The sequence below is a fragment of the Hemiscyllium ocellatum genome, chromosome 30, assembly GCF_020745735.1.
Source record: "Hemiscyllium ocellatum isolate sHemOce1 chromosome 30, sHemOce1.pat.X.cur, whole genome shotgun sequence".
Classification (NCBI taxonomy): Eukaryota; Metazoa; Chordata; class Chondrichthyes; order Orectolobiformes; family Hemiscylliidae; genus Hemiscyllium; species Hemiscyllium ocellatum.
In genome coordinates, this window is record NC_083430.1 from 5,852,191 (window position 1) to 5,875,732 (window position 23,542).

The 23,542-nt window shown below is 47.9% G+C and overlaps 1 protein-coding gene across 1 annotated transcript in view; it reads left to right on the forward strand.

The window, feature by feature from the left end:
• Positions 1–23,542, forward strand: part of col9a2 (procollagen, type IX, alpha 2) — a 230,909-nt gene that overhangs the window by 153,124 nt on the left and 54,243 nt on the right. Inside the window, exons 20-23 of the mRNA XM_060847546.1 lie at positions 13,696–13,740; positions 18,818–18,871; positions 18,980–19,033; positions 23,391–23,444. Of these exons, the coding sequence (XP_060703529.1) occupies positions 13,696–13,740; positions 18,818–18,871; positions 18,980–19,033; positions 23,391–23,444 (207 nt within the window). The remainder of the gene's footprint in view (positions 1–13,695; positions 13,741–18,817; positions 18,872–18,979; positions 19,034–23,390; positions 23,445–23,542) is intronic.

Sequence of the window (23,542 nt, forward strand, 5' to 3'; positions counted from 1 at the left end):
GTAGCTGTGAAGTAGTGAGTGTATGTTAGGAATGGCTCAGTCGATTGGATGGCGGGTTTGCAATGGAGAGTGATACCAACATTATGGGTTCAATGCCCAGACTGGCTTCGGTCTTCTCAATGCTACACCTCACCTGAGCCATGGTAATGGTCAGGATGAAATCTTCACCAGCCATCTCTCCCATGAGAGCAAAATCTCTAAATTTGCAGATGAGACTAATCTAGTGATTTGTGAGTAGTGAGTTGTGAGGATGACATTGTTCGACTTCAGAGGGACATTAACAAGTTGGCTTAAATGGGTGGACAGCTAGCAGATGAATTTCAGTGCAGAGAAATGTGAGGTAATGCATTTGGATAGAAGAAATATGGAGGGACAATATAGGCTCAATGGCGTAACACTGAGGGGGGTACAGGAGCAGAGGGACCTCACGGTTCACATACATGACTCTCTGAAGGTGGCCTGGCAAGTTTAAAAAGTTAAGAATGCTTATTGGATCCTATGGTTTGTAAATAGAGTCATGGATTATAAAAACAAGGAAGTGATGTGACACTTCTACAAAGTATTGGTCATATTTGGAGCATTGTACAAACAAATCGAAAGAACTTAAGATACTGGAAATCAGAAATAAAAACAGAAATTGCTAGAAAACCTCAGCAGGTCTGGCAGCCTCTGTGGAGAGAAATCAGAAGGGTCACTGGACCCAAAATGTTAATTCTGATTTCTCTCCACAAATGCTGAGTTTTCCAGCAATTTCTGTTTTTCTTTAAAGCGTTGTGTTCAGTTCTGGGTGCCTTATTTAAGAAAGGATGGTAAAGACCTGGAGAAAGTTCAAAGGAGATTTACTAGAATAATACCAGGAAGGAAGGATTCTAAATACAAGTAAAGACCATAGAAAGTTGGCTTATTCTGCTTGGAGCAGAGAATATTAAGAAGTGACCTTATTGAGGTGGTCAATATTATAAACAATTTTGACAAGGTAAAAAAGGATATTCTGTTTCCACTACTTCTTACATCAGTAACTAGTAGTCTCAGTTTCAAGATTGTCAGCAAGGAGTGAGATGAGGAGAAACTTCTTTATTCAGAGAGTTGTTAGGGTTTGTAATGTACTGCCTGGGAGAATGGTGGAAGTGGATTCCACAGGAGGTTTCAAAACAGAGCTGGATATATTTGAAAGTGATGAGGTTAGAAGGCTATGGAGATAGAGCTGATGAATGGGACTAGCTGGGTAGCACTTTTGGGAGCTGGTACAGACGTGATGGATCAAATAGCCCCCTTCTGTACTGTAAAATTCTAGGATTCTGACTTCAGGAAATGTATCCCGGTGAGAGTCAGTAGCCTCAGAATTTGTTTCTCAGAGAGTGAGCACCCCCAAAAACCTTCAGGAACCGTATTCCAGGAGAGTCAGCACCTTCAGGAACTATATCCCAATGAGAGTTAGCAACTTCAGGAACTGTATCCCAGTGAGAGTTAGCCCTGTCAGGAACTGTGTCCCAGTGAGAGCCTGCCCAATCAGGAACTGCATCCCAATGATAGTTCTTGATAATTCTGACTGTCTCTCAATCAGAGTCAAGATCATCAAGTACTGTACCTCAGTGAGTCAGCATGTTCACAAAGTGTATCCCAGTGAGAGTCAGCACCTTTCAGATTTTTATCCCATTCGGAATCAGCTTCACAACTGTATCCCAGTCAGGGTCAGCACCTTCAGAAACTGTATCACTTTGACAGTCAGAACCATCAAGGCACATTGAGGAACTGTATCCAAACGTCTTTCTCATAGAATTCCTACAGTACGGAAACAGGCCATCCTCGTGAGAGTCAGTACATTCCAGAAATTTATTCCCGGTAAAAACAATGATTGCAAATGCTGGAAACCAGTTTTTGGATTAATGGTGCTGGAAGAGCACAGCAGTTCAGGCAGCATCCGAGGAGCAGCAAAATCAACGTTTCGGGCAAAAGCCTTTCATCAGGAATGAAAGGCGTTTGCCCGAAACGTCAATTTTACTGCTCCTCGGATGCTGCCTGAACTACTGTGCTCTTCCAACACCACTAATCCAAAAAAAAAGAAATTTATTCCAGTTAAGTGTCAGCACATTGAGGAAGTATAACAGAATGAAATGCTTTCAGGGTTTGTTTCCCAGTGAGAATGAGCATTTCTGGAACTGCTCCCAACTGAGTTCAGGAGGAAGGACGAGAATTACAAGGTAAGGGATCCTTGGGTAATGAGGGAGGTTGTGAATTTAGTCAAAAGAGAAAAAGAAACATATGTTTAGGAGCTTAAAATCGGACAAGGCCTGTGAGGAATATAAGGATAGCAGCAAAGTGCTCAAGCAGGGATTTAGGAAGAGCAAGAAGGGGCTATGAAATCAACTTGGCAAGTAGGGTTAAAGAAAATCCCAAGACATTGTTATCCTCTTGTTTTTAATGTATCTATACAAAAGAGAAGGTAGGACCATTCAAGAATAAAGGGGGGAACTTGTGCTTGGAGGCAGAGAATGCAGCTGAGATCCCAAGTGAGTACCATGCGTCAGTTTTCACTTCGGAGAAGGATATGAACAATGGTGAAATTGATGCGGAGCATGGTGATTTGCTAGGGCATTTTGAGATCAAGAAAGAAGTGGTGTTGAATCTCTTAAAGAGCATTAAACTGGCTAAGTCCCCAGGGCCCAATGGCATCGACCCTAAATTATTGAGAGATGCAAGAAGAAATTGCTGGGGCCTTGACCGATATTTCTATATCTTTGTTGTTCCTTTGTTCAAGAAGAGAAGTAAGGATAATCCAGGAAGCTATAGACTGGTGAGTCTCACATCGGTGGCTGTGAAACTTCTGGAGAGAATTCTTAGGAATTTATGCACATTTGGAAAAGTATGGCTGAACTAGGATAATCAGCATGGCTTTGTGCAGAGCAGGTCATGTCTTACTAACTTGACTGAATTTTTTGAGGAAGTGACATAGGTGATCAATGAGGGGAGGGCAGTGGATGTTGTCTGCATAGATTTTAGTAAGTCTTTCACCAAGGTACCTCATGGTAGCCTCATCCAGAAGATTAAGATGCGTGGGATCCATGGTGACCTGGGAGGCGTGGATTCAGAATTGGCCTGCCCATAGAAGGCAGAGGGTAGTGGTGGAAGTGTATTTTTCTGGCTGGAGGTCTGTGAGTAGTGGGGTTCAGCAGGGATCTCTGTTGTTTTTGCTGTATATGACTTAGATGAAAATGTAGATGGGTGGGTTGGTAAATTTGCAGACATTACAAGGATCAGTGGAGTTGTGGATAGTGTAGAAGGTTGTCAAAGGATGCAGCGAGATGTAGATCATTTGCAGATATGAATGGAGAAATGGCTGATGGTGTTTAATTCGGGCAAGCATGAGGTGTTGCAGTTTGGGAGATCAAATCTTAAGGAAAAGTAACGTTATGGCAGGATCTTGGGCTGCAAGTCCATAGTTACCTGAAAGTGATCACGCCAGTAGAAAGGGCGGTAAAGAAGGTGTATGGCATTCTTGCCACTTTGGTCGAGGAATTGAGTACAAGAGTCAGGATGTTATGATGCAGCTGTATAAGACTTTGATTAGGCCGCACTGGTTTCCACATTACAGGAAGGAGGCAGAGGCTTTGGAGAGGTTTCAGAAGAAGTTTACCAGGATCTTGCCTGGATTAGAGAATATGAGCTATGAGGAGAGGATAGAAAAACTTGGATTCTTTTCTGTGGAGTGGTGGAGGCTGAGGGGAGACTTGATAGACTTTTATAAAATGATGAGATGTATAGATCTGGTTGACAGTCAGAACCTTTTTCCTAGAGTTGAAATGTCTGATACTTGAGGGCGTGCATTTAAGGTGTCAAGGGGAAAGTTCAAAGGGGATGTGAGGGGCAAGTTTTTTTACATAGAGTGTGGCAGGAGTCTGGAATGTACTGCCATGGGTGGTGGTTGAGGCTGATACAATAAGGGCATTTAAGGGACTTTTAGGTAAGCACATGAATATGGAAGGAATGGAGGAATATGGACGAAGGGAAAGCAGAAGGGATTAGTGTAATTTGATCTAATGTTCGGCATGATATCATGGGCTGAAGGGCCCGTTGCTGTGCTGAACTGTATTGCAGTGAGAGTCAGTGAAGTATATCCCAGTGTCAGAACCTAAAGGACTTGTCTCCCAGTGAGTCAGCACTTTCAGGAACTAAATCCCAGTGAGCAAAAGAACTTTCAGAACTGTATCCCAGTGAAAGTTATCATCATCGGAACTTTATCCCATGAGAGTCAGCATCGTCAGGAACTGTGTCCCAGTGATAGCTCCTTCTGAAACTACATCCAAGTGAGTGTAAGCCCCATCAGGGATTGTACCCCAGTGAGAGTTAGCAACTTAAGGAACTGTACTTTCGTGACAGTCAGCACTTCAGGAATTGTGCCGCAGTGAGTATGAGCACATTTAGGAATGTATCCTAGTGAGAGTTAGAACCTTCTGGAAATATCTCCCACTGAGTGTCAGCATGTTCAGGAACTATTCCCATGTGGGAATCAGCACCGTCTGGCACTATATCCTCATGGTTCTTGGCACCTTCAGAAACTGAGAGTCACGTTGTTCATGAACTGTAACCCAGTGAGAATCAGAACCTTGACAAACTATTTCCCATTAGGTGCTAGAACTTCAGGACCTGTATCCCAGTGACAGTCAGCACTTTCAGAAACTATCCCCATTTGAGATTCAGTTCCTTTAGGAGCTGTATCCCAGTAAGACTCAGCATGTTCAGGAACGGTATCTCAGTGAGAGTCATGACCTTCAGGAACTGTATCCCGGTGAGAGTCAGCACCTTCAGGAACTGTATCCCAGTGAGAGTCAGCACCTTCAGGAACTGTATCCCAGTAAGAGTCAGCACATTCAGGAACGGTATCCCAGTGAGAGTCAGCACCTTCAGGAACTGTATCCCAGTGAGAGTCAGCCCCTTCAGGAACTGTATCCCAGTGAGAGTCAGCCCTTTCAGGAACTGTATCCCAGTGAGAGTCAGCCCCCTCAGGAACTGTATCCCGGTGACAGCACCTTCAGGAACTGTATCCCAGTGAGAGTCAGCACCTTCAGGAGCTGTATCCCAGTGAGAGTCAATCCCTTCAGGAACTGTATTCCAGTGAGAGTCAGCACCTTCAGGAACTATCCTGGTGAGAGTCAGGAACTTCAGGAACTGTATCCCGGTGAGAGTCAGCACCTTCAGGAACTGCATCCCAGTGAGAGTCAGCAACGTCAGAAACTTCGTCCCAGTGTGAGTCATCACCTTCAGGAACTGTATCCCAGTGAAAGTCAGTCCCTTCAGGAACTGTATCCCAGTGAGAGTCAGCCCCTTCAGGAGCTGTATCCCAGTGAGAGTCAGCCCCTTCAGGAGCTGTATCCCGGTGAGAGTCAGCACCTTCAGGAACTGTATCCCGGTGAGAGTCAGCACCTTCAGGAACTGTATCCCAGTGAGAGTCAGCAACGTCAGAAACTGTGTCCCAGTGTGAGTCAGCACCTTCAGGAACTGTATCCCAGTGAGAGTCAGCCCCTTCAGGAACTGTATCCCAGTGAGAGTCAGCCCCTTCAGGAACTGTATCCCAGTGAGAGTCAGCCCTTTCAGGAACTGTATCCCGGTGACAGCACCTTCAGGAACTGTATCCCAGTGAGAGTCAGCACCTTCAGGAGCTGTATCCCAGTGAGAGTCAATCCCTTCAGGAACTGTATTCCAGTGAGAGTCAGCACCTTCAGGAACTATCCCGGTGAGAGTCAGGACCTTCAGGAACTGTATCCCGGTGAGAGTCAGCCCCTTCACGAACTGTATCCCGGTGAGAGTCAGCACCTTCAGGAACTGCATCCCAGTGAGAGTCAGCAACGTCAGAAACTTCGTCCCAGTGTGAGTCAGCCCCTTCAGGAACTGTATCCCAGTGAGAGTCAGCCCCTTCAGGAACTGTATCCCAGTGAGAGTCAGCCCTTTCAGGAACTGTATCCCGGTGACAGCACCTTCAGGAACTGTATCCCAGTGAGAGTCAGCACCTTCAGGAGCTGTATCCCAGTGAGAGTCAATCCCTTCAGGAACTGTATTCCAGTGAGAGTCAGCACCTTCAGGAACTATCCCGGTGAGAGTCAGGACCTTCAGGAACTGTATCCCGGTGAGAGTCAGCCCCTTCACGAACTGTATCCCAGTGAGAGTCAGCAACGTCAGAAACTTCGTCCCAGTGTGAGTCATCACCTTCAGGAACTGTATCCCAGTGAGAGTCAGTCCCTTCAGGAACTGTATCCCAGTGAGAGTCAGCCCCTTCAGGAACTGTATCCCAGTGAGCGTCAGCACCTTCAGGAACTGTATCCCGGTGAGAGTCAGCACCTTCAGGAACTGTATCCCAGTGAGAGTCAGCAACGTCAGAAACTGTATCCCAGTGAGAGTCAGCACCTTCAGGAACTGTCTCCCGGTGAGAGTCAGCCCCTTCAGGAACTGTATCCCAGAGAGAGTCAGCACCTTCAGGAGCTGTATCCCAGTGAGAGTCAGCACCTTCAGGAACTGTATCCAAGTGAGAGTCAGCCCCTTCAGGAACTGTATCCCAGTGAGAGTCAGCACCTTCAGGAACTGTATCCAAGTGAGAGTCAGCCCCTTCAGGAACTGTATCCAAGTGAGAGTCAGCCCCTTCAGGAACTGTATCCCAGTGAGAGTCAGCACCTTCAGGAACTGTCTCTCGGTGAGAGTCAGCACCTTCAGGAACTGTCTCTCGGTGAGAGTCAGCACCTTCAGGAACTGTCTCTCGGTGAGAGTCAGCACCTTCAGGAACTGTATCCCAGTGAGAGTCAGCACCTCCAGGAACTGTATCCCAGTGAGAGTCAGCAATGTCAGAAACTGCGTCCCAGTGTGAGTCATCACCTTCAGGAACTGTATCCCAGTGAGAGTCAGCCCCTTCAGGAGCTGTATCCCAGTGAGAGTCAGCACCTTCAGGAGCTGTATCCCAGTGAGAGTCAGCACCTTCAGGAACTATCCCAGTGACAGTCAGCACCTTCAGGAGCTGTATCCCAGTGAGAGTTAGCACCTTCAGGATCTATATCCCGGTGAGAGTCAGCACCTTCAGGAACTGTATCCCAGTGAGAGTCAGCACCTTCAGGAACTATATCCCAGTGAGAGTCAGCAACGTCAGAAACTGTATCCCAGTGAGAGTCAGCCCCTTCAGGAACTGTATCCCAGTGAGAGTCAGCACCTTCAGGAACTGTATCCCAGTGAGAGTCAGCAACGTCAGAAACTGTATCCCAGTGAGAGTCAGCCCCTTCAGGAACTGTATCACAGTGAGAGTCAGCACCTTCAGGAACTGTCTCCTGGTGAGAGTCAGCACCTTCAGGAACTGTATCCCAGTGAGAGTCAGCACCTTCAGGATCTGTATCCCAGTGAGAGTCCGTTCCATCAGGAACTGTATCCCAGAGAGAGTCAGCTCCTTCAGGAACTGTATCCCGGTGAGAGTTAACCCCTTCAGGAACTGTATCCCAGAGAGAGTCAGCACTTTCAGGAGCTGTATTCCAGTGAGAGTCATGACCTTCAGGAACTGTATCCCGGTGGGAGTCAGCCCCTTCAGGAGCTGTATCCCAGTGAGAGTCAGCAACGTCAGAAACTTCGTCCCAGTGTGAGTCATCACCTTCAGGAACTGTATCCCGGTGAGAGTCAGCCCCTTCAGGAACTGTATCCCGGTGAGAGTCAGACCCTTCAGGAACTGTCTCCCGGTGAGCGTCAGCACCTTCAGGAACTGTATCCTGGTGAGAGTCAGCGCCTTCTGGAACTGTATCCCAGTAAGAGTCAGCAACGTCAGGAACTGTATCCCAGTGAGAGTCAGCCCCTTCAGGAACTGTATCCCGGTGAGAGTCAGCCCCTTCAGGAACTGTATCCCAGTGAGAGTCAGCAACGTCAGAAACTTCGTCCCAGTGTGAGTCATCGCCTTCAGGAACTGTATCCCGGTGAGAGTCAGACCCTTCGGGAACTGTCTCCCGGTGAGCGTCAGCACCTTCAGGAACTGTATCCTGGTGAGAGTCAGCGCCTTCAGGAACTGTATCCCAGTAAGAGTCAGCAACGTCAGAAACTGTATCCCAGTGAGAGTCAGCCCCTTCAGGAACTGTATCCCAGTGAGAGTCAGCGACGTCAGAAACTGCGTCCCAGTGAGAGTCAGCCCCTTCAGGAACTGTATCCCAGTGAGAGTCAGCCCCTTCAGGAACTGTATCCCAGTGTGAGTCATCACCTTCAGGAACTGTATCCCAGTGAGAGTCAGCACCTTCAGGAGCTGTATCCCAGGTAGAGTCAGCACCTTCAGGAACTGTATCCCAGTGAGAGTCAGCACCTTCAGGAACTGTCTCCCGGTGAGAGTCAGCACCTTCAGGAACTGTATCCCAGTGAGAGTCAGCACCTTCAGGAACTGTATCCCAGTGAGAGACAGCAACGTCAGAAACTGTGTCCCAGTGAGAGTCATCACCTTCAGGAACTGTCTCCCGGTGAGAGTCAGCACCTTCAGGAACTGTCTCCCGGTGAGCGTCAGCTCCTTCAGGAACTGTATCCCGGTGAGCGTCAGCTCCTTCAGGAACTGTATCCCAGTGAGAGTCAGCCCCTTCAGGAACTGTATCCAAGTGAGAGTCAGCCCCTTCAGGAACTGTATCCCAGTGAGAGTCAGCACCTTCAGGAACTGTATCCCGGTGAGAGTCAGCCCCTTCAGGAACTGTATCCCAGAGAGAGTCAGCACCTTCAGGAGCTGTATCCCAGTGTGAGTCATCACCTTCAGGAACTGTATCCCAGTGAGAGTCAGCCCCTTCAGGAACTGTTTCCAAGTGAGAGTCAGCCTCTTCAGGAACTGTATCCCAGTGAGAGTCAGCACCTTCAGGAACTGTCTCTCGGTGAGAGTCAGCACCTTCAGGAACTGTATCCCAGTGAGAGTCAGCAATGTCAGAAACTGCGTCCCAGTGTGAGTCATCACCTTCAGGAACTGTATACCAGTGAGAGTCAGCCCCTTCAGGAGCTGTATCCCAGTGAGAGTCAGCACCTTCAGGAGCTGTATCCCAGTGAGAGTTAGCACCTTCAGGATCTATATCCTGGTGAGAGTCAGCACCTTCAGGAACTATCCCAGTGAGAGTCAGGACCTTCAGGAACTATCCCGGTGAGAGTCAGCCCCTTCAGGAACTGTATCCCGGTGAGAGTCAGCCCCTTAAGGAACTGTATCCCAGTGAGAGTCAGCACCTCCAGGAACTGTATCCCAGTGAGAGTCAGCAATGTCAGAAACTGCGTCCCAGTGTGAGTCATCACCTTCAGGAACTGTATCCCAGTGAGAGTCAGCCCCTTCAGGAGCTGTATCCCAGTGAGAGTCAGCACCTTCAGGAGCTGTATCCCAGTGAGAGTCAGCACCTTCAGGAACTATCCCAGTGACAGTCAGCACCTTCAGGAGCTGTATCCCAGTGAGAGTTAGCACCTTCAGGATCTATATCCCGGTGAGAGTCAGCACCTTCAGGAACTGTATCCCAGTGAGAGTCAGCACCTTCAGGAACTGTATCCCAGTGAGAGTCAGCAACGTCAGAAACTGTATCCCAGTGAGAGTCAGCACCTTCAGGAACTGTATCCCAGTGAGAGTCAGCAACGTCAGAAACTGTATCCCAGTGAGAGTCAGCCCCTTCAGGAACTGTATCCCAGTGAGAGTCAGCACCTTCAGGAACTGTATCCCAGTGAGAGTCAGCAACGTCAGAAACTGTATCCCAGTGAGAGTCAGCCCCTTCAGGAACTGTATCACAGTGAGAGTCAGCACCTTCAGGAACTGTCTCCTGGTGAGAGTCAGCACCTTCAGGAACTGTATCCCAGTGAGAGTCAGCACCTTCAGGATCTGTATCCCAGTGAGAGTCAGTTCCATCAGGAACTGTATCCCAGAGAGAGTCAGCTCCTTCAGGAACTATATCCCGGTGAGAGTTAACCCCTTCAGGAACTGTATCCCAGAGAGAGTCAGCACTTTCAGGAGCTGTATTCCAGTGAGAGTCATGACCTTCAGGAACTGTATCCCGGTGGGAGTCAGCCCCTTCAGGAGCTGTATCCCAGTGAGAGTCAGCAACGTCAGAAACTTCGTCCCAGTGTGAGTCATCACCTTCAGGAACTGTATCCCGGTGAGAGTCAGCCCCTTCAGGAACTGTATCCCGGTGAGAGTCAGACCCTTCAGGAACTGTCTCCCGGTGAGCGTCAGCACCTTCAGGAACTGTATCCTGGTGAGAGTCAGCGCCTTCTGGAACTGTATCCCAGTAAGAGTCAGCAACGTCAGAAACTGTATCCCAGTGAGAGTCAGCCCCTTCAGGAACTGTATCCCGGTGAGAGTCAGCCCCTTCAGGAACTGTATCCCAGTGAGAGTCAGCAACGTCAGAAACTTCGTCCCAGTGTGAGTCATCGCCTTCAGGAACTGTATCCCGGTGAGAGTCAGACCCTTCGGGAACTGTCTCCCGGTGAGCGTCAGCACCTTCAGGAACTGTATCCTGGTGAGAGTCAGCGCCTTCAGGAACTGTATCCCAGTAAGAGTCAGCAACGTCAGAAACTGTATCCCAGTGAGAGTCAGCCCCTTCAGGAACTGTATCCCAGTGAGAGTCAGCGACGTCAGAAACTGCGTCCCAGTGAGAGTCAGCCCCTTCAGGAACTGTATCCCAGTGAGAGTCAGCCCCTTCAGGAACTGTATCCCAGTGTGAGTCATCACCTTCAGGAACTGTATCCCAGTGAGAGTCAGCACCTTCAGGAGCTGTATCCCAGGTAGAGTCAGCACCTTCAGGAACTGTATCCCAGTGAGCGTCAGCACCTTCAGGAACTGTATCCCGGTGAGAGTCAGCACCTTCAGGAACTGTATCCCAGTGAGAGTCAGCAACGTCAGAAACTGTATCCCAGTGAGAGTCAGCACCTTCAGGAACTGTATCCCAGTGAGAGTCAGCACCTTCAGGAACTGTATCCAAGTGAGAGTCAGCCCCTTCAGGAACTGTATCCAAGTGAGAGTCAGCACCTTCAGGAGCTGTATTCCAGTGAGAGTCATGACCTTCAGGAACTGTATCCCGGTGAGAGTCAGCACCTTCAGGAACTGTATCCCGGTGAGAGTCAGCACCTTCAGGAACTGTCTCCCGGTGAGAGTCAGCACCTTCAGGAACTGTATCCCAGTGAGAGTCAGCACCTTCAGGAACTGTCTCCCGGTGAGAGTCAGCACCTTCAGGAACTGTATCCCAGTGAGAGTCAGCACCTTCAGGAACTGTATCCCAGTGAGAGACAGCAACGTCAGAAACTGTGTCCCAGTGAGAGTCATCACCTTCAGGAACTGTCTCCCGGTGAGAGTCAGCACCTTCAGGAACTGTCTCCCGGTGAGCGTCAGCTCCTTCAGGAGCTGTATCCCAGTGTGAGTCATCACCTTCAGGAGCTGTATCCCAGTGAGAGTCAGCCCCTTCAGGAACTGTATCCAAGTGAGAGTCAGCCCCTTCAGGAACTGTATCCCAGTGAGAGTCAGCCCCTTCAGGAACTGTATCCCGGTGAGAGTCAGCCCCTTCAGGAACTGTATCCCAGAGAGAGTCAGCACCTTCAGGAGCTGTATCCCAGTGAGAGTCAGCCCCTTCAGGAACTGTTTCCAAGTGAGAGTCAGCCCCTTCAGGAACTGTATCCCAGTGAGAGTCAGCACCTTCAGGAACTGTCTCTCGGTGAGAGTCAGCACCTTCAGGAACTGTATCCCAGTGAGAGTCAGCAATGTCAGAAACTGCGTCCCAGTGTGAGTCATCACCTTCAGGAACTGTATCCCAGTGAGAGTCAGCCCCTTCAGGAGCTGTATCCCAGTGAGAGTCAGCACCTTCAGGAGCTGTATCCCAGTGAGAGTTAGCACCTTCAGGATCTATATCCTGGTGAGAGTCAGCACCTTCAGGAACTATCCCAGTGAGAGTCAGGACCTTCAGGAACTATCCCGGTGAGAGTCAGCCCCTTCAGGAACTGTATCCCGGTGAGAGTCAGCCCCTTAAGGAACTGTATCCCAGTGAGAGTCAGCACCTTCAGGAGCTGTATCCCAGTGAGAGTCAGCATCTTCAGGAACTGTCTCCCGGTGAGAGTCAGCACCTTCAGGAACTGTATCCCGGTGAGAGTCAGCACCTTCAGGAACTGTATCCCAGTGAGAGTCAGCAACGTCAGAAACTGTATCCCAGTGAGAGTCAGCACCTTCTGGAACTGTATCCCAGTGAGAGTCAGCAACGTCAGAAACTGTATCCCAGTGAGAGTCAGCACCTTCAGGAACTGTATCCCAGTGAGAGTCAGCAACGTCAGGAACTGTATCACAGTGAGAGTCAGCCCCTTCAGGAACTGTATCACAGTGAGAGTCAGCACCTTCAGGAACTGTCTCCTGGTGAGAGTCAGCACCTTCAGGAACTGTATCCCAGTGAGAGTCAGCACCTTCAGGATCTGTATCCCAGTGAGAGTCAGTTCCATCAGGAACTGTATCCCAGAGAGAGTCAGCTCCTTCAGGAACTGTATCCCGGTGAGAGTCAACCCCTTCAGGAACTGTATCCCAAGAGAGTCAGCACCTTCAGGAGCTGTATTCCAGTGAGAGTCATCACCTTCAGGAACTGTATCCCGGTGGGAGTCAGCCCCTTCAGGAGCTGTATCCCAGTGAGAGTCAGCAACGTCAGAAACTTCGTCCCAGTGTGAGTCATCACCTTCAGGAACTGTATCCCGGTGAGAGTCAGACCCTTCAGGAACTGTCTCCCGGTGAGCGTCAGCACCTTCAGGAACTGTATCCTGGTGAGAGTCAGCGCCTTCAGGAACTGTATCCCAGTGAGAGTCAGCAACGTCAGAAACTGTATCCCAGTGAGAGTCAGCCCCTTCAGGAACTGTATCACAGTGAGAGTCAGCACCTTCAGGAACTGTCTCCTGGTGAGAGTCAGCACCTTCAGGATCTGTATCCCAGTCAGAGTCAGACCCTTCAGGAACTGTATCCCAGAGAGAGTCAGCACCTTCAGGATCTGTATCCCGGTGAGAGTCAGCACCTTCAGGAACTGTCTCCCGGTGAGAGTCAGCCCCTTCAGGAGCTGTATCCCAGTGAGAGTCAGCCCCTTCAGGAGCTGTATCCCAGTGAGAGTCAGCAACGTCAGAAACTTTGTCCCAGTGTGAGTCATCACCTTCAGGAACTGTATCCCGGTGAGAGTTAGCCCCTTCAGGAACTGTATCCCAGTGAGAGTCAGCAACGTCAGAAATTTCGTCCCAGTGTGAGTCATCACCTTCAGGAACTGTATCCCGGTGAGAGTCAGACCCTTCAGGAACTGTATCCCGGTGAGAGTCAGACCCTTCAGGAACTGTCTCCCGGTGAGCGTCAGCACCTTCAGGAACTGTATCCCGGTGAGAGTCAGCACCTTCAGGGACTGTATCCCGGTGAGAGTCAGACCCTTCAGGAACTGCATCCCAGTGAGAGTCAGCGCCTTCAGGAACTGTATCCCAGTGAGAGTCAGCACCTTCAGGGACTGTATCCCGGTGAGAGTCAGACCCTTCAGGAACTGCATCCCAGTGAGAGTCAGCACCTTCAGGGACTGTATCCAGGTGAGAGCACATTCAGGAACTGTTCCCCAGTGTGAATCAGTACCTTCAGGAGACAGATGTTAAATGAAACTGAATTAAATATATATTTCTGATTGAATAACCCTCGGCTCATTGTGCACTAAGCTAATGTAGTAAACTAACAGATGACTTTCCCTTTGATAGGGATTACCTGGACAACCTGGTCAGAAGGGAGCTGCTGGTTCAAAGGTAAGAATTGCTCAAAACACTGACTTCACCGTTCTTCAGAGAAACCTGGCTCTTCATTTCATAGCACATGTCTTTTGTTATGTTTGTCTTTATTTTTCAATTTTGTCACTAGGTTTATAACTTCTAGTTATTTGCAAATGTGTCTCAGTTTTCTGCTTGAGCTTCTCAGGGGAATGTTTTGTGTCAAACTGACTATCCCGTCTGCTTTTTATTGCTAGTTTCTAGCTAACTAGTCAAGGAACTCCTTAACCTGAATTTCAGAATTGTCATTTAACCTGGAAACCAGCAGAGTGAGCCTTGCCTGCAGTTTGCAGAGAACAACAAGGCATCACTCACCCAGACCCTACCATCAGTACCTACTGTAACAAAAACAGATGCAGAATCCCCAAAGTGGAGATAGAGGCTATTTGGCCTATGCAGCCTACACAAACCTTCCAAATAGCATCCCACCCAGACCTCCGTAACCCCACTTTTACCATTGGTGACCCACCTCGCCTGCATGGACTCCCATGGACACTATTGGACAATTTAGCTTGGCCGATCCACCTAACCTGCACATCTTTGGACTGTGGGAGGAAACCGGATCACCAGAGGAAACGCACGCGGACACGGGGAGAATGCGCAAACTCTACACAGACAATCACCCGAGGCTGGAGTAGAACCTAGGTCTCCAATGCTGTGAGGCAAGCAGTGCTAACCACTTAGCTACTGTACCACCCAGAACATCAGAATAGTCAATGGACTCGAAACATTAGCTCTGCTTTCTCCCCAGAGTCTGCCAGACCTGTTTTTCTGTTTTTGTTTCAGATCTCCAGTATCCACATTTCTTTGTTTTCTACCAGTACCCACTGTTTCACATTCCAGTGACCATCCCTGGCTATGCCCTGCCAACAGTTGACAGACATAACCATACAGTGGTACACAGGCCATAGAATCATAGAAAGGTGACAGCTCAGAAAGAAGCTATTCAGCTTGTCATGTCTGCACTGACCAAACAAAAGAAATGCTCACATATTCTGAATGCATTTTTCAGTAACTGGTGTGTACTCTTGCAGTGTATAGCATTAAAGACCATAAGACGTATGAGCAGAAATTAGGCCATTCGGCCCATTGAGTCTGCTCTGCCATTCAATCATGGCTGATAAGTTTCTCAATCCCATGCTCCTGCTTTCTCCTGTTACCCTTGATCCCCTATCTTAGTCTTAAATATACTCAATGACCTGGCCTCCACAGCCTTCTGTGGCAGTGAATTCCATAGAATTTCAGTGAATTCAGTCTCTGGCTGAAGAAGTCTCTCCTTATCTCCATTCTAAAAGGCTCTTCCCTTTACTCTAAGGCTGTGTCCTTGAGTCCTAGTCTTTCCCACCAATGGAAACACCTTCCTGACATCCACTCCGTCTAGGTCATTCAGTATTCTGTATGTTTCAATTCGATTACCCCTCATCCTTTTAAATTTCATCGAATATAAACCCAGAGTCCTCAAACGTTCCTCATATGTTAAGCTTTTCATTCCTGGGACCATTCTTGTGAACCTCCTCTGAACATGCTCCAGGGCCAGTACATCCCTCCTGAGATATGGGGCCCAAAATTGTGCACCATACTCCAAATGTGGCCTGACCAGAGCCTTATAGAGTCTTAGAAGTACATCCCTACATTTATGTTCAAGTCCTCTCAAAATAAATTCCACCATTGCATTTGCCTTCCTAACTACTGATTCAACCTGTAAGTTTATCTTGAGAGTATCCTGGACTAGAACTCCCAAGTCTCTTTGCACTTCATGAATTTTCTCCTCATTTAGAAAACAGTCCATGTCTCTTTTCTTCCTACCAAAGAGCATGACGTCACACTTTCCCATGTTGCGCTGCACCTGCCACTTCTTTGCCCATTCTTCTAACTTGTTTAGTTCCTTCTGAGGCCTTCCTGCCTCCTCAATGCTATCCGTCCCTCTACCTGTCTCTGTACCATCTGCAACCTTAGCCAGAATGCCCTCAGTTCCTTCATCGAGATCATTAACTGTATAAAGTGAAAAGTTGTGGTCCTAACACAACCTTGTGGAACACCACTTGTCACTGGCTGCCATACTGAGAAGGACCCTTTTATCTCCACTCTCTGCTTTCTACCAGACAGCCAAGCTTCTGTCCATGCTAGCATTTTGCCTCTAACACCATGGGCCCTTATCTTACGCAATAGTCTCCTCTGCAACACATTGTCACAGACCTTCTTGATGTCCAGTCTTGAGACAATTGGCTCTCCTTGGTCTAACCTGCTTGTTACTTCCTCAAAGAATTCTAGCAGATAGTCAGACCTGACCTCCCCTTGATGAAACCATGCTGACTTTGCCCCACTTTACCATACACTTCCAAGTATTCAGAAATCTCCGCCTTCAGTTTCATTTTAAATGAATTGAGTGTTTGCTCCCTCAGCCACTAATGTGGCTAGTGAATTCCAGGCACCCTCCATGCTCTGTGGGGAATTGTTTTTCCTCATGTTCCCTCTACCATTAATTTGTGCCCCTTGTAATTGACCTCTCTGCAAGACGAAACAGTTCTTTCCTGTCCATTCTTCCAGGCCTTCGTAAATTTCTAAATCTCAATTATATCAGTCCTCAGTTCCGCTTAGAATCATAGATTCAAAGAATTCTTACAGTGCAGATAGAGGCCATTTGGCCCATTAACTCTGCACCAACACTTTGAGGAGTATGCCACAGCTCTAGACACTAAAGGGCAATTTCGCATAGTCAGTCCACCTAACCTGCATATCTTTTCTGAGGAAAACAACTGTAGTCTAGCCAATCTTTCCTCAGAGTAGCAATTTTCTCACAAGGAAACATTCTTGTACATCTCCTCTGCACTCTCTCTAGAGCATGTGTTTAAACAAAAACTATTTTCTAATAACCCATTCAGAGATGCTATTCCACACCTCTGGAGCAGTAGGAACTTGAACTCAGGTTAGAGTTAGAGACATAAGAGTCCTGTAATGGGCTGACGAGAACTGTACACAAAATTCCATGTGTAGTTTAACCAATGTCTTATAATATAGTTCCAACATTCCATTTATATTCTTGTAGTCTGCATCTCACCCAGTATGCTTTCAACTACCTGTCCTGTCACTTCAATGACCTATAGATGTATCCTCTTATCTCTCTTCCTCTATACGTATCAATATTATCCCACTTATTGTATATTCACTTTCTGGATTTGATTTCCATGTCCCTGGTGGGAATATTGAGCTGGAAGTGAGGCCTCAGTGTTCCATGCATCATCACAAGTGTGAAATATGACTGTTGTTACTGGGCTGATTAATAGGGTCATAGAGTTATACAGCACAGAAGCAGACCCTTTGGTTCAACCAGTCCCTGCCAAACATAATCCCAAACTAAACCCACCTGCCTGCTCCTGGCCCATATCCCACTCAGCCTTTCTTACTTATCCAAATCTCTTTTAAATGTTGTAATTGTACCCACATCCACCACTTCCTCAGGAAGTTCATTCCACAAGTAAGCCACTCTCTGTGTAAAAATTTTGACTGTGACAAAGAAACGCACCAAGTTACATCAATGGTCAACTTATTTATTACAATAGACTTATCCTCCACCATGTGGCAGAACAGATTATTATTTCCTGATATGCAAATTTAAACGACATCCTTCTAAATCCAACCACACGTGTACAATCACAAATAGGACAGACGAGACAAACAGTCTTTTTAAGAATATTGTGTGTAGAAAATATATAGGCAAAAATACACAAGGTCCATGAATCAATGTTCAATCCAAAAGGGGAAATTAGATGACTTCCTAATAGTTTTTCCTTTGATTTTTGGTGACGTTATCATGTTGATGGTGCCTACAACAATCCTCAGTGCAGTAGCCATTCAGCTGGACCTGGATCTTGGCTTGAATTAGAGCATAGAACACCTACAGTGTGGAAACAGGCCATCTGGCCCAACAAGGTCACACTGATCCTCCGAAGAGTATCCCTCCCAGACCCATCCCCTTAACCGCTAACCCTACATTTCCCATGGCAAATGCACCTAATCTACAAATCCCTCAACACAAAGGACAACTTTAGCATGGCCAATTCACCTAAGCTGCACATCTTAGATTGTGGGAGGAAACCGGAGCACCCAGAGGAAACCCATGCAGACAGTGGGGGAATGTGCAAACTCCACTCAGACATTCCCCAAGGCTGGAAGCTTTCTTCTTTTCACAAAGTCTGTAAATGTTATCTCGTTTCTAATTAAAGATAAAGAGAAGGATTGGGCTTGCTCACAGGCTTTTTGGAGATCTTTGTCCTAACCAATCCTCAGGTCTGTGATAAGAATTTGAATTGAATTTGAATTCAAATTCAATTCAAATTCTCAGTACAGAATTTGGATTTGAATTTGCATTTATTGTCACGTGTACTGAGACACAGTGAAAAGCTGTATTTAAGTCAGTTCAAGCCATAATGCTAGGCAGTATATTTTATTTTCAAAGACACCTGAGACCAGTGCAAGATCCAGCTTCCAGCCAAATGGTGAAAGTGACATGCAATAGACAGATCCCACACAATCAATGGATCAGATCGGAGCTTTGCTGTCCTGCAGCATGCAGTCATGAATAGTGACGATAAATTAATTCAACTACTTACTGGAGTATACGTCACATCAGTATAGAAACTGTTGCTACTTCCTCCTGATATCTCCCAGGCAGAATCTATGTCACTCGGACAAGTTGGTGAGTGCTAACCAATCACAGATTGGGACATTTGTGAAGTAACACCATGGCAAGTTGTTGTGTATCCTATTGTATCAGCTTCAGCCCACCACGAGTGATCATGTGTTCAACTGGCCCCGCAGCTCCTTTCAGAAGAAAACTTCCACAAAAACCTCCTCTTCAACCAACTAAAAAGCACTTTGATCTAAAGCACCTTTATGTGGCTAATCGTTGAATTGTATTTAACAATGCTCTTGTAAGCTTCCTGGAGGTTTTTCTCTCTGTAAATGTGTCTTATAACAGTAAGTTGTTGTGCACAGACCCCTGTTTGGGGCTTTGGTTGTTTATCTAAGCTCACTAGCTGGTGCTGTCTGTTCACAGGGTGGAAGAGGTACTCAGGGAATGATTGGTCCCACTGGCCCTCCAGGTCAAATGGTAAGGAGAAAATACCAATTTATTTGATCTCATTGCTGTTTTCCTCCCAACATCAAAGCCCTGTAAAATGCCTCAGTGGGCATTAACCATATGTTTTGGTGTTGACAGGGTGAACCTGGACCTGAAGGAGAGATCGGCCCACCAGGACCCATGGGTCTAAAGGTGAGTCACATGCAAATTCACAATGAACACAAGGTGGGTTTTAATCATTAGCTGGCACTGAGTCATTAGCCTACACTGGGTCATTAGTCGGTGCACAGTCATTAGCTGGTGCTGAGTCATTAATCAGTGTTAAACCATTGCTGGCGCTGAGTCGTTTGTCAGTGTTAAGTTATTTGCTGATGCTGCTTCAGTAACTGGTGCTTGCAGCTAATGAGTAAATTTTAAAGTTCTGGGGACCAGGTGAGTCAAAAAGGACATCTTCACATGACCCCATTTGGATCCTAACAACAAATCTGGTGAAGATATTGTCCTAAATGCACATACACATCTCCCAAGAATGAGCTGAGAGGGTGAGGTTGAGAGAGAGAATGGGAAAGCAGGTCAGTGGACACTAGGGATCTGGGGTTGATAGGTATGGTGGATTAGTAGGGTTGAAGGATTGAGTGCGTAGAGTTAAAGGCTATTGTGAGTGGGTGGGCTTGAGGGATATGGTGGATGGGTGAGTGGGTGGGTGGAGGTAAGGGTCAAGGTGAAGAGAAATTGAAAGATGTGAAGAGTGGGTAAGTGGAGTTGAGGGTATATCGGGTGGGGTTGAGGATATGGTGGGTTAGGTTGAGGTATATGAAGAGTGGGTGGGATTGAGGTGAATGTAGAGTAGGTGGGTGAGGAGAGGTATAGAGTGTGGGTGAGTGAAATTGAGAAAATGGTGGGTTTGAGGAGTATGGAGAGTGCATCAGGTGATTGGTGTTGAAGAGAATGGAGAATGGATCGGGTGATTGGGATTAAGAGTCATGAAAAGTGGTTCAGGCGGTTGAGGTTGAGGGGTATGGAGAGTAGATCAGGTGGTTGTGGTTGAGGGTAATGGAGAGCGGGTCGGTGATTGAGTCGAATAGGGAGAGTGTGTTGGATGGTTGCAGTTGACGAGTATGGAGAGTTGGGCAGGTGGTTGATGTTGAGGAGTATCGAGAATGTGTTGGAGGGTTGGAGTTGAGTATGGAGAGTGGGCCGGGTGGATGGAGTTGAGGGGTATGGAGGGTGGGTCGGGCGGTTGGGGTTGATGGGTATGGGAGGGTGGGCTGGGGGAAGGAGTTGAGGGGTATGGAGGGTGGGCCGGGCGGATGGAGTTGAGGGGTATGGAGGGTGGGCCGGGCGGTTGGGGTTGAGGGGTATGGAGGGTGGGCTGGGGGAAGGAGTTGAGGGGTATGGAGGGTGGGCCTGGCGGATTGAGTTGAGGGGTATGGAGGGTGGGCCGGGCGGTTGGGGTTGAGGGGTATGGGAGGGTGGGTCTGGTGGATGGGGTTGAGGGGTATGGAGGGTGGGTTGGGCGGTTGGGGTTGAGGGGTATGGAGGGTGGGCCGGGTGGATGGAGTTGAGGGGTATGGAGGGTGGGCCGGGTGGATGGAGTTGAGGGGTATGGAGGGTGGGCCGGGCGGTTGGGGTTGAGGGGTATGGGGGGTGGGCCGGGGGGATGGGGTTGAGGGGTATGGAGGGTTGGGCCGGGCGGATGGGGTTGAGGGGTATGGAGGGTGGGTGGGCCAGGCAGTTGGGGTTGAAGGGTATGGGAGGGTGGGCTGGGTGGATGGAATTGAGGGGTATGGAGGGTGGGCTGGGGGAAGGAGTTGAGGGGTATGCAGGGTGGGCCGGGCGGATGGAGTTGAGGGGTATGGAGGGTGGGCCGGGCGGATGGGGTTGAGGGGTATGGAGGGTGGGCTGGGTGGATGGAATTGAGGGGTATGGAGGGTGGGCTGGGGGAAGGAGTTGAGGGGTATGGAGGGTGGGCCGGGCGGATGGAGTTGAGGGGTACGGAGGGTGGGCCGGGCGGATGGGGTTGAGGGGTATGGAGGGTGGGCTGGGGGAAGGAGTTGAGGGGTATGGAGGGTGGGCCGGGCGGATGGAGTTGAGGGGTATGGAGGGTGGGCTGGGCGGTTGGGGTTGAGGGGTATGGAGGGTGGGCTGGGCGGATGGAGTTGAGGGGTATGGAGGGTGGGCTGGGTGGTTCATGGGTGTAATGGCTGAGTGATGAGGATTAGTGGATATAGAGAGTAGGTAGTGCCATTTCACCCCTGCCTTCCCAGACAAATTGAAAAAGTACCTCATCTGACTGGATGATTTCTGACTGTCAATCAAGCAACATTTTCACACTCAGTCCTGGTTATTTTGAAAATTGCCCAAAACTTGCACAATTTGCATTGGAGTTGTGGAGATTGATGGTTATTTTCTATAGACTCCAGAATAATCTGAAAAAGTCAGTGATTCTTCGCTAGAGTAACCATTAACTGTTTAACAGATTATGTGCAGAACTTATTGCTTGTGACTTATTTACAGCTTGTGGAGCTATATCTGCTAAACTGCCCAGAGCACACAGTGGGGTGTGCTGTAACTCCAAATATATGCTAACATGGGATTCCAGTGATAGAAGATAGGAGTAAGATGAGGCCAGTCAGCCCTTTGACCCTGCTGCACCATCCAGTTAGATCATGGCTGATCTGGCTGTGGCCTCAGCTCCACTGCTTTATCTGCCCTCCCCCATAACCCTTGACCCCCTTATCCATCAAAACCTATCTAATTCAGCCTTGAATCTATTCAATAATCCACTTCTCTGCTCTCTAGAGAAGAGAATTCGAAAGACTAACAGCCCTGTGACAGAATAAGACTCTACATGTGCTAGTCTTTAAATGGAGATCCCTTATCCTTAAAATGTGTTCCCTAGTTCATGTTTCTGCACAATTGGAAACATCCTCCCCCTATCCATCCTATTAAAACCTCTCAGAATGTTGCATATTTTGATAAGATCGACCCAGTTTCTTTCTCCAAAGGATATAGGCCCAATCAGTTCACTCTTCAAGGTGGATGGACAGAACCAGAAAGGATATTTCACTTGGTAGGGGAAACTAGAACCATAGGATGCAATCTCGGAGTGAGGAATATTTTTCTCTGTGATTTATGCGTGTTTAGAACTTCTCCCAAAAAAGGTGAGGGAGGATCTAGTCAAACATTGAGAGTTTGGCAGGAATTAAGAGTTGAGGCCCTTTTCAGAAAAACCATAATGTTATTGAATGGTGGAATTTATGGGCGGCACGGTGGCTCAGTGGTTAGCACTGCTGCCTCATACTGCCAGACGTCTGGGTTCAATTCCCACCTCAGGCAATTGACTGTGTGGAGTTTGCACATTCTCCCCGTGTCTGCGTGGGTTTCCTCTAGGTGTTCCGGTTTCCTCCCACAGTCCAAAAATGTGCAGGTTAGGTGAATTGGCAATGCTAAAATTGCCTGTAATGTTAGGTGAAGGGGTAAAAGTAGGGGAATGGGCCTGGGTGGGTTGCTCTTTGGAGGGTCAGTGTAGACTTGTTGGGCCAAAGGGCCTGTTTCCACACTGTAAGCAATCTAATCAAGAGCAGGTTCAGTGGACTGAATGATCTACTCCTGATCTTCATGAAATAAACTGTTCATTCTAGTCATGAACTGTCTCTGAACGTTTTCTAACTGCCTTGGTGTTAACTTTGCTTGAACAAAATTTTTTCTATAATTCCTTCCCTACTTTATGACTCAGTAATCAAGTGTCAAATTCTTCATCTTTCCTGTAAAAAGACCTCAATTCAGTCAACAGAACTTTAGTATTGTATAGATTCAAATGCAATTAATATCACGCTATCAACACTCAAGGCAACCAATGTTCCTTCATGCATTTCCCTGCCATACTGAAGACTCTGATTAGTGAACTCTCCTTGGCCATAGGACCTGTTTACTTCAAGGTTGTTCTTCCTTATTTTGTTACACCTGCAAACACTACAACGTACTGCAGCAAGTAACTCATCTCCCTAATTCCCAAAGTATGCCCAATATCGATAAGGTACAAGTCAGGAATGTGAGGGAATACTCGCAACTCGCCTGAATCAGTGCAGCTCCACAAACATTCAAGAGGTTTGCCACCATCCAGGACAAAGCAGCTTGCTTGATTGGCACCACATCCGAAAGCATCCACGTGCTCAACCACCAACGCTCAGTAGCAGCAGTATGAACCATCTACATGATGCAATGCAGAAATTAGCCAAAAGCCCTTAGCAACTTCCAAACTACAATGACTAAGATCTAGAAGGACAAGGGTGACAGATACATGGGAACACTCACCATCCTGACTTAACATTGCCATTCCTTCACTGTCACTGGGTCAAATTCCTGGCATTGCCTCCCTAAGTATGTCCTACTTGTGCCTACAGTACATGGACTGCAATGGTTCAAAAAGGCAGCTTTGAGCTTCATAAGGGTAACTAGGGATGGACAATAAATGTTGGCCCAGCCAGTGATGCCTTTGTCTCTCGAGTAAATTAAAACAAAAAGTCATTTGTTTTTCTTTTCCAAGGGCGACAGAGGAATGTCCGGTGAAACAGGACCTCCAGGACCCAGAGGCAAGGCTGTAAGTATTTCAAGTCAATATTTACTTGTGGAATCTGCAGCACTCCTGCTCATAGTACCACGTTAATAGCAGGTTTTGAGATTTAGTCTCGTTTAAAG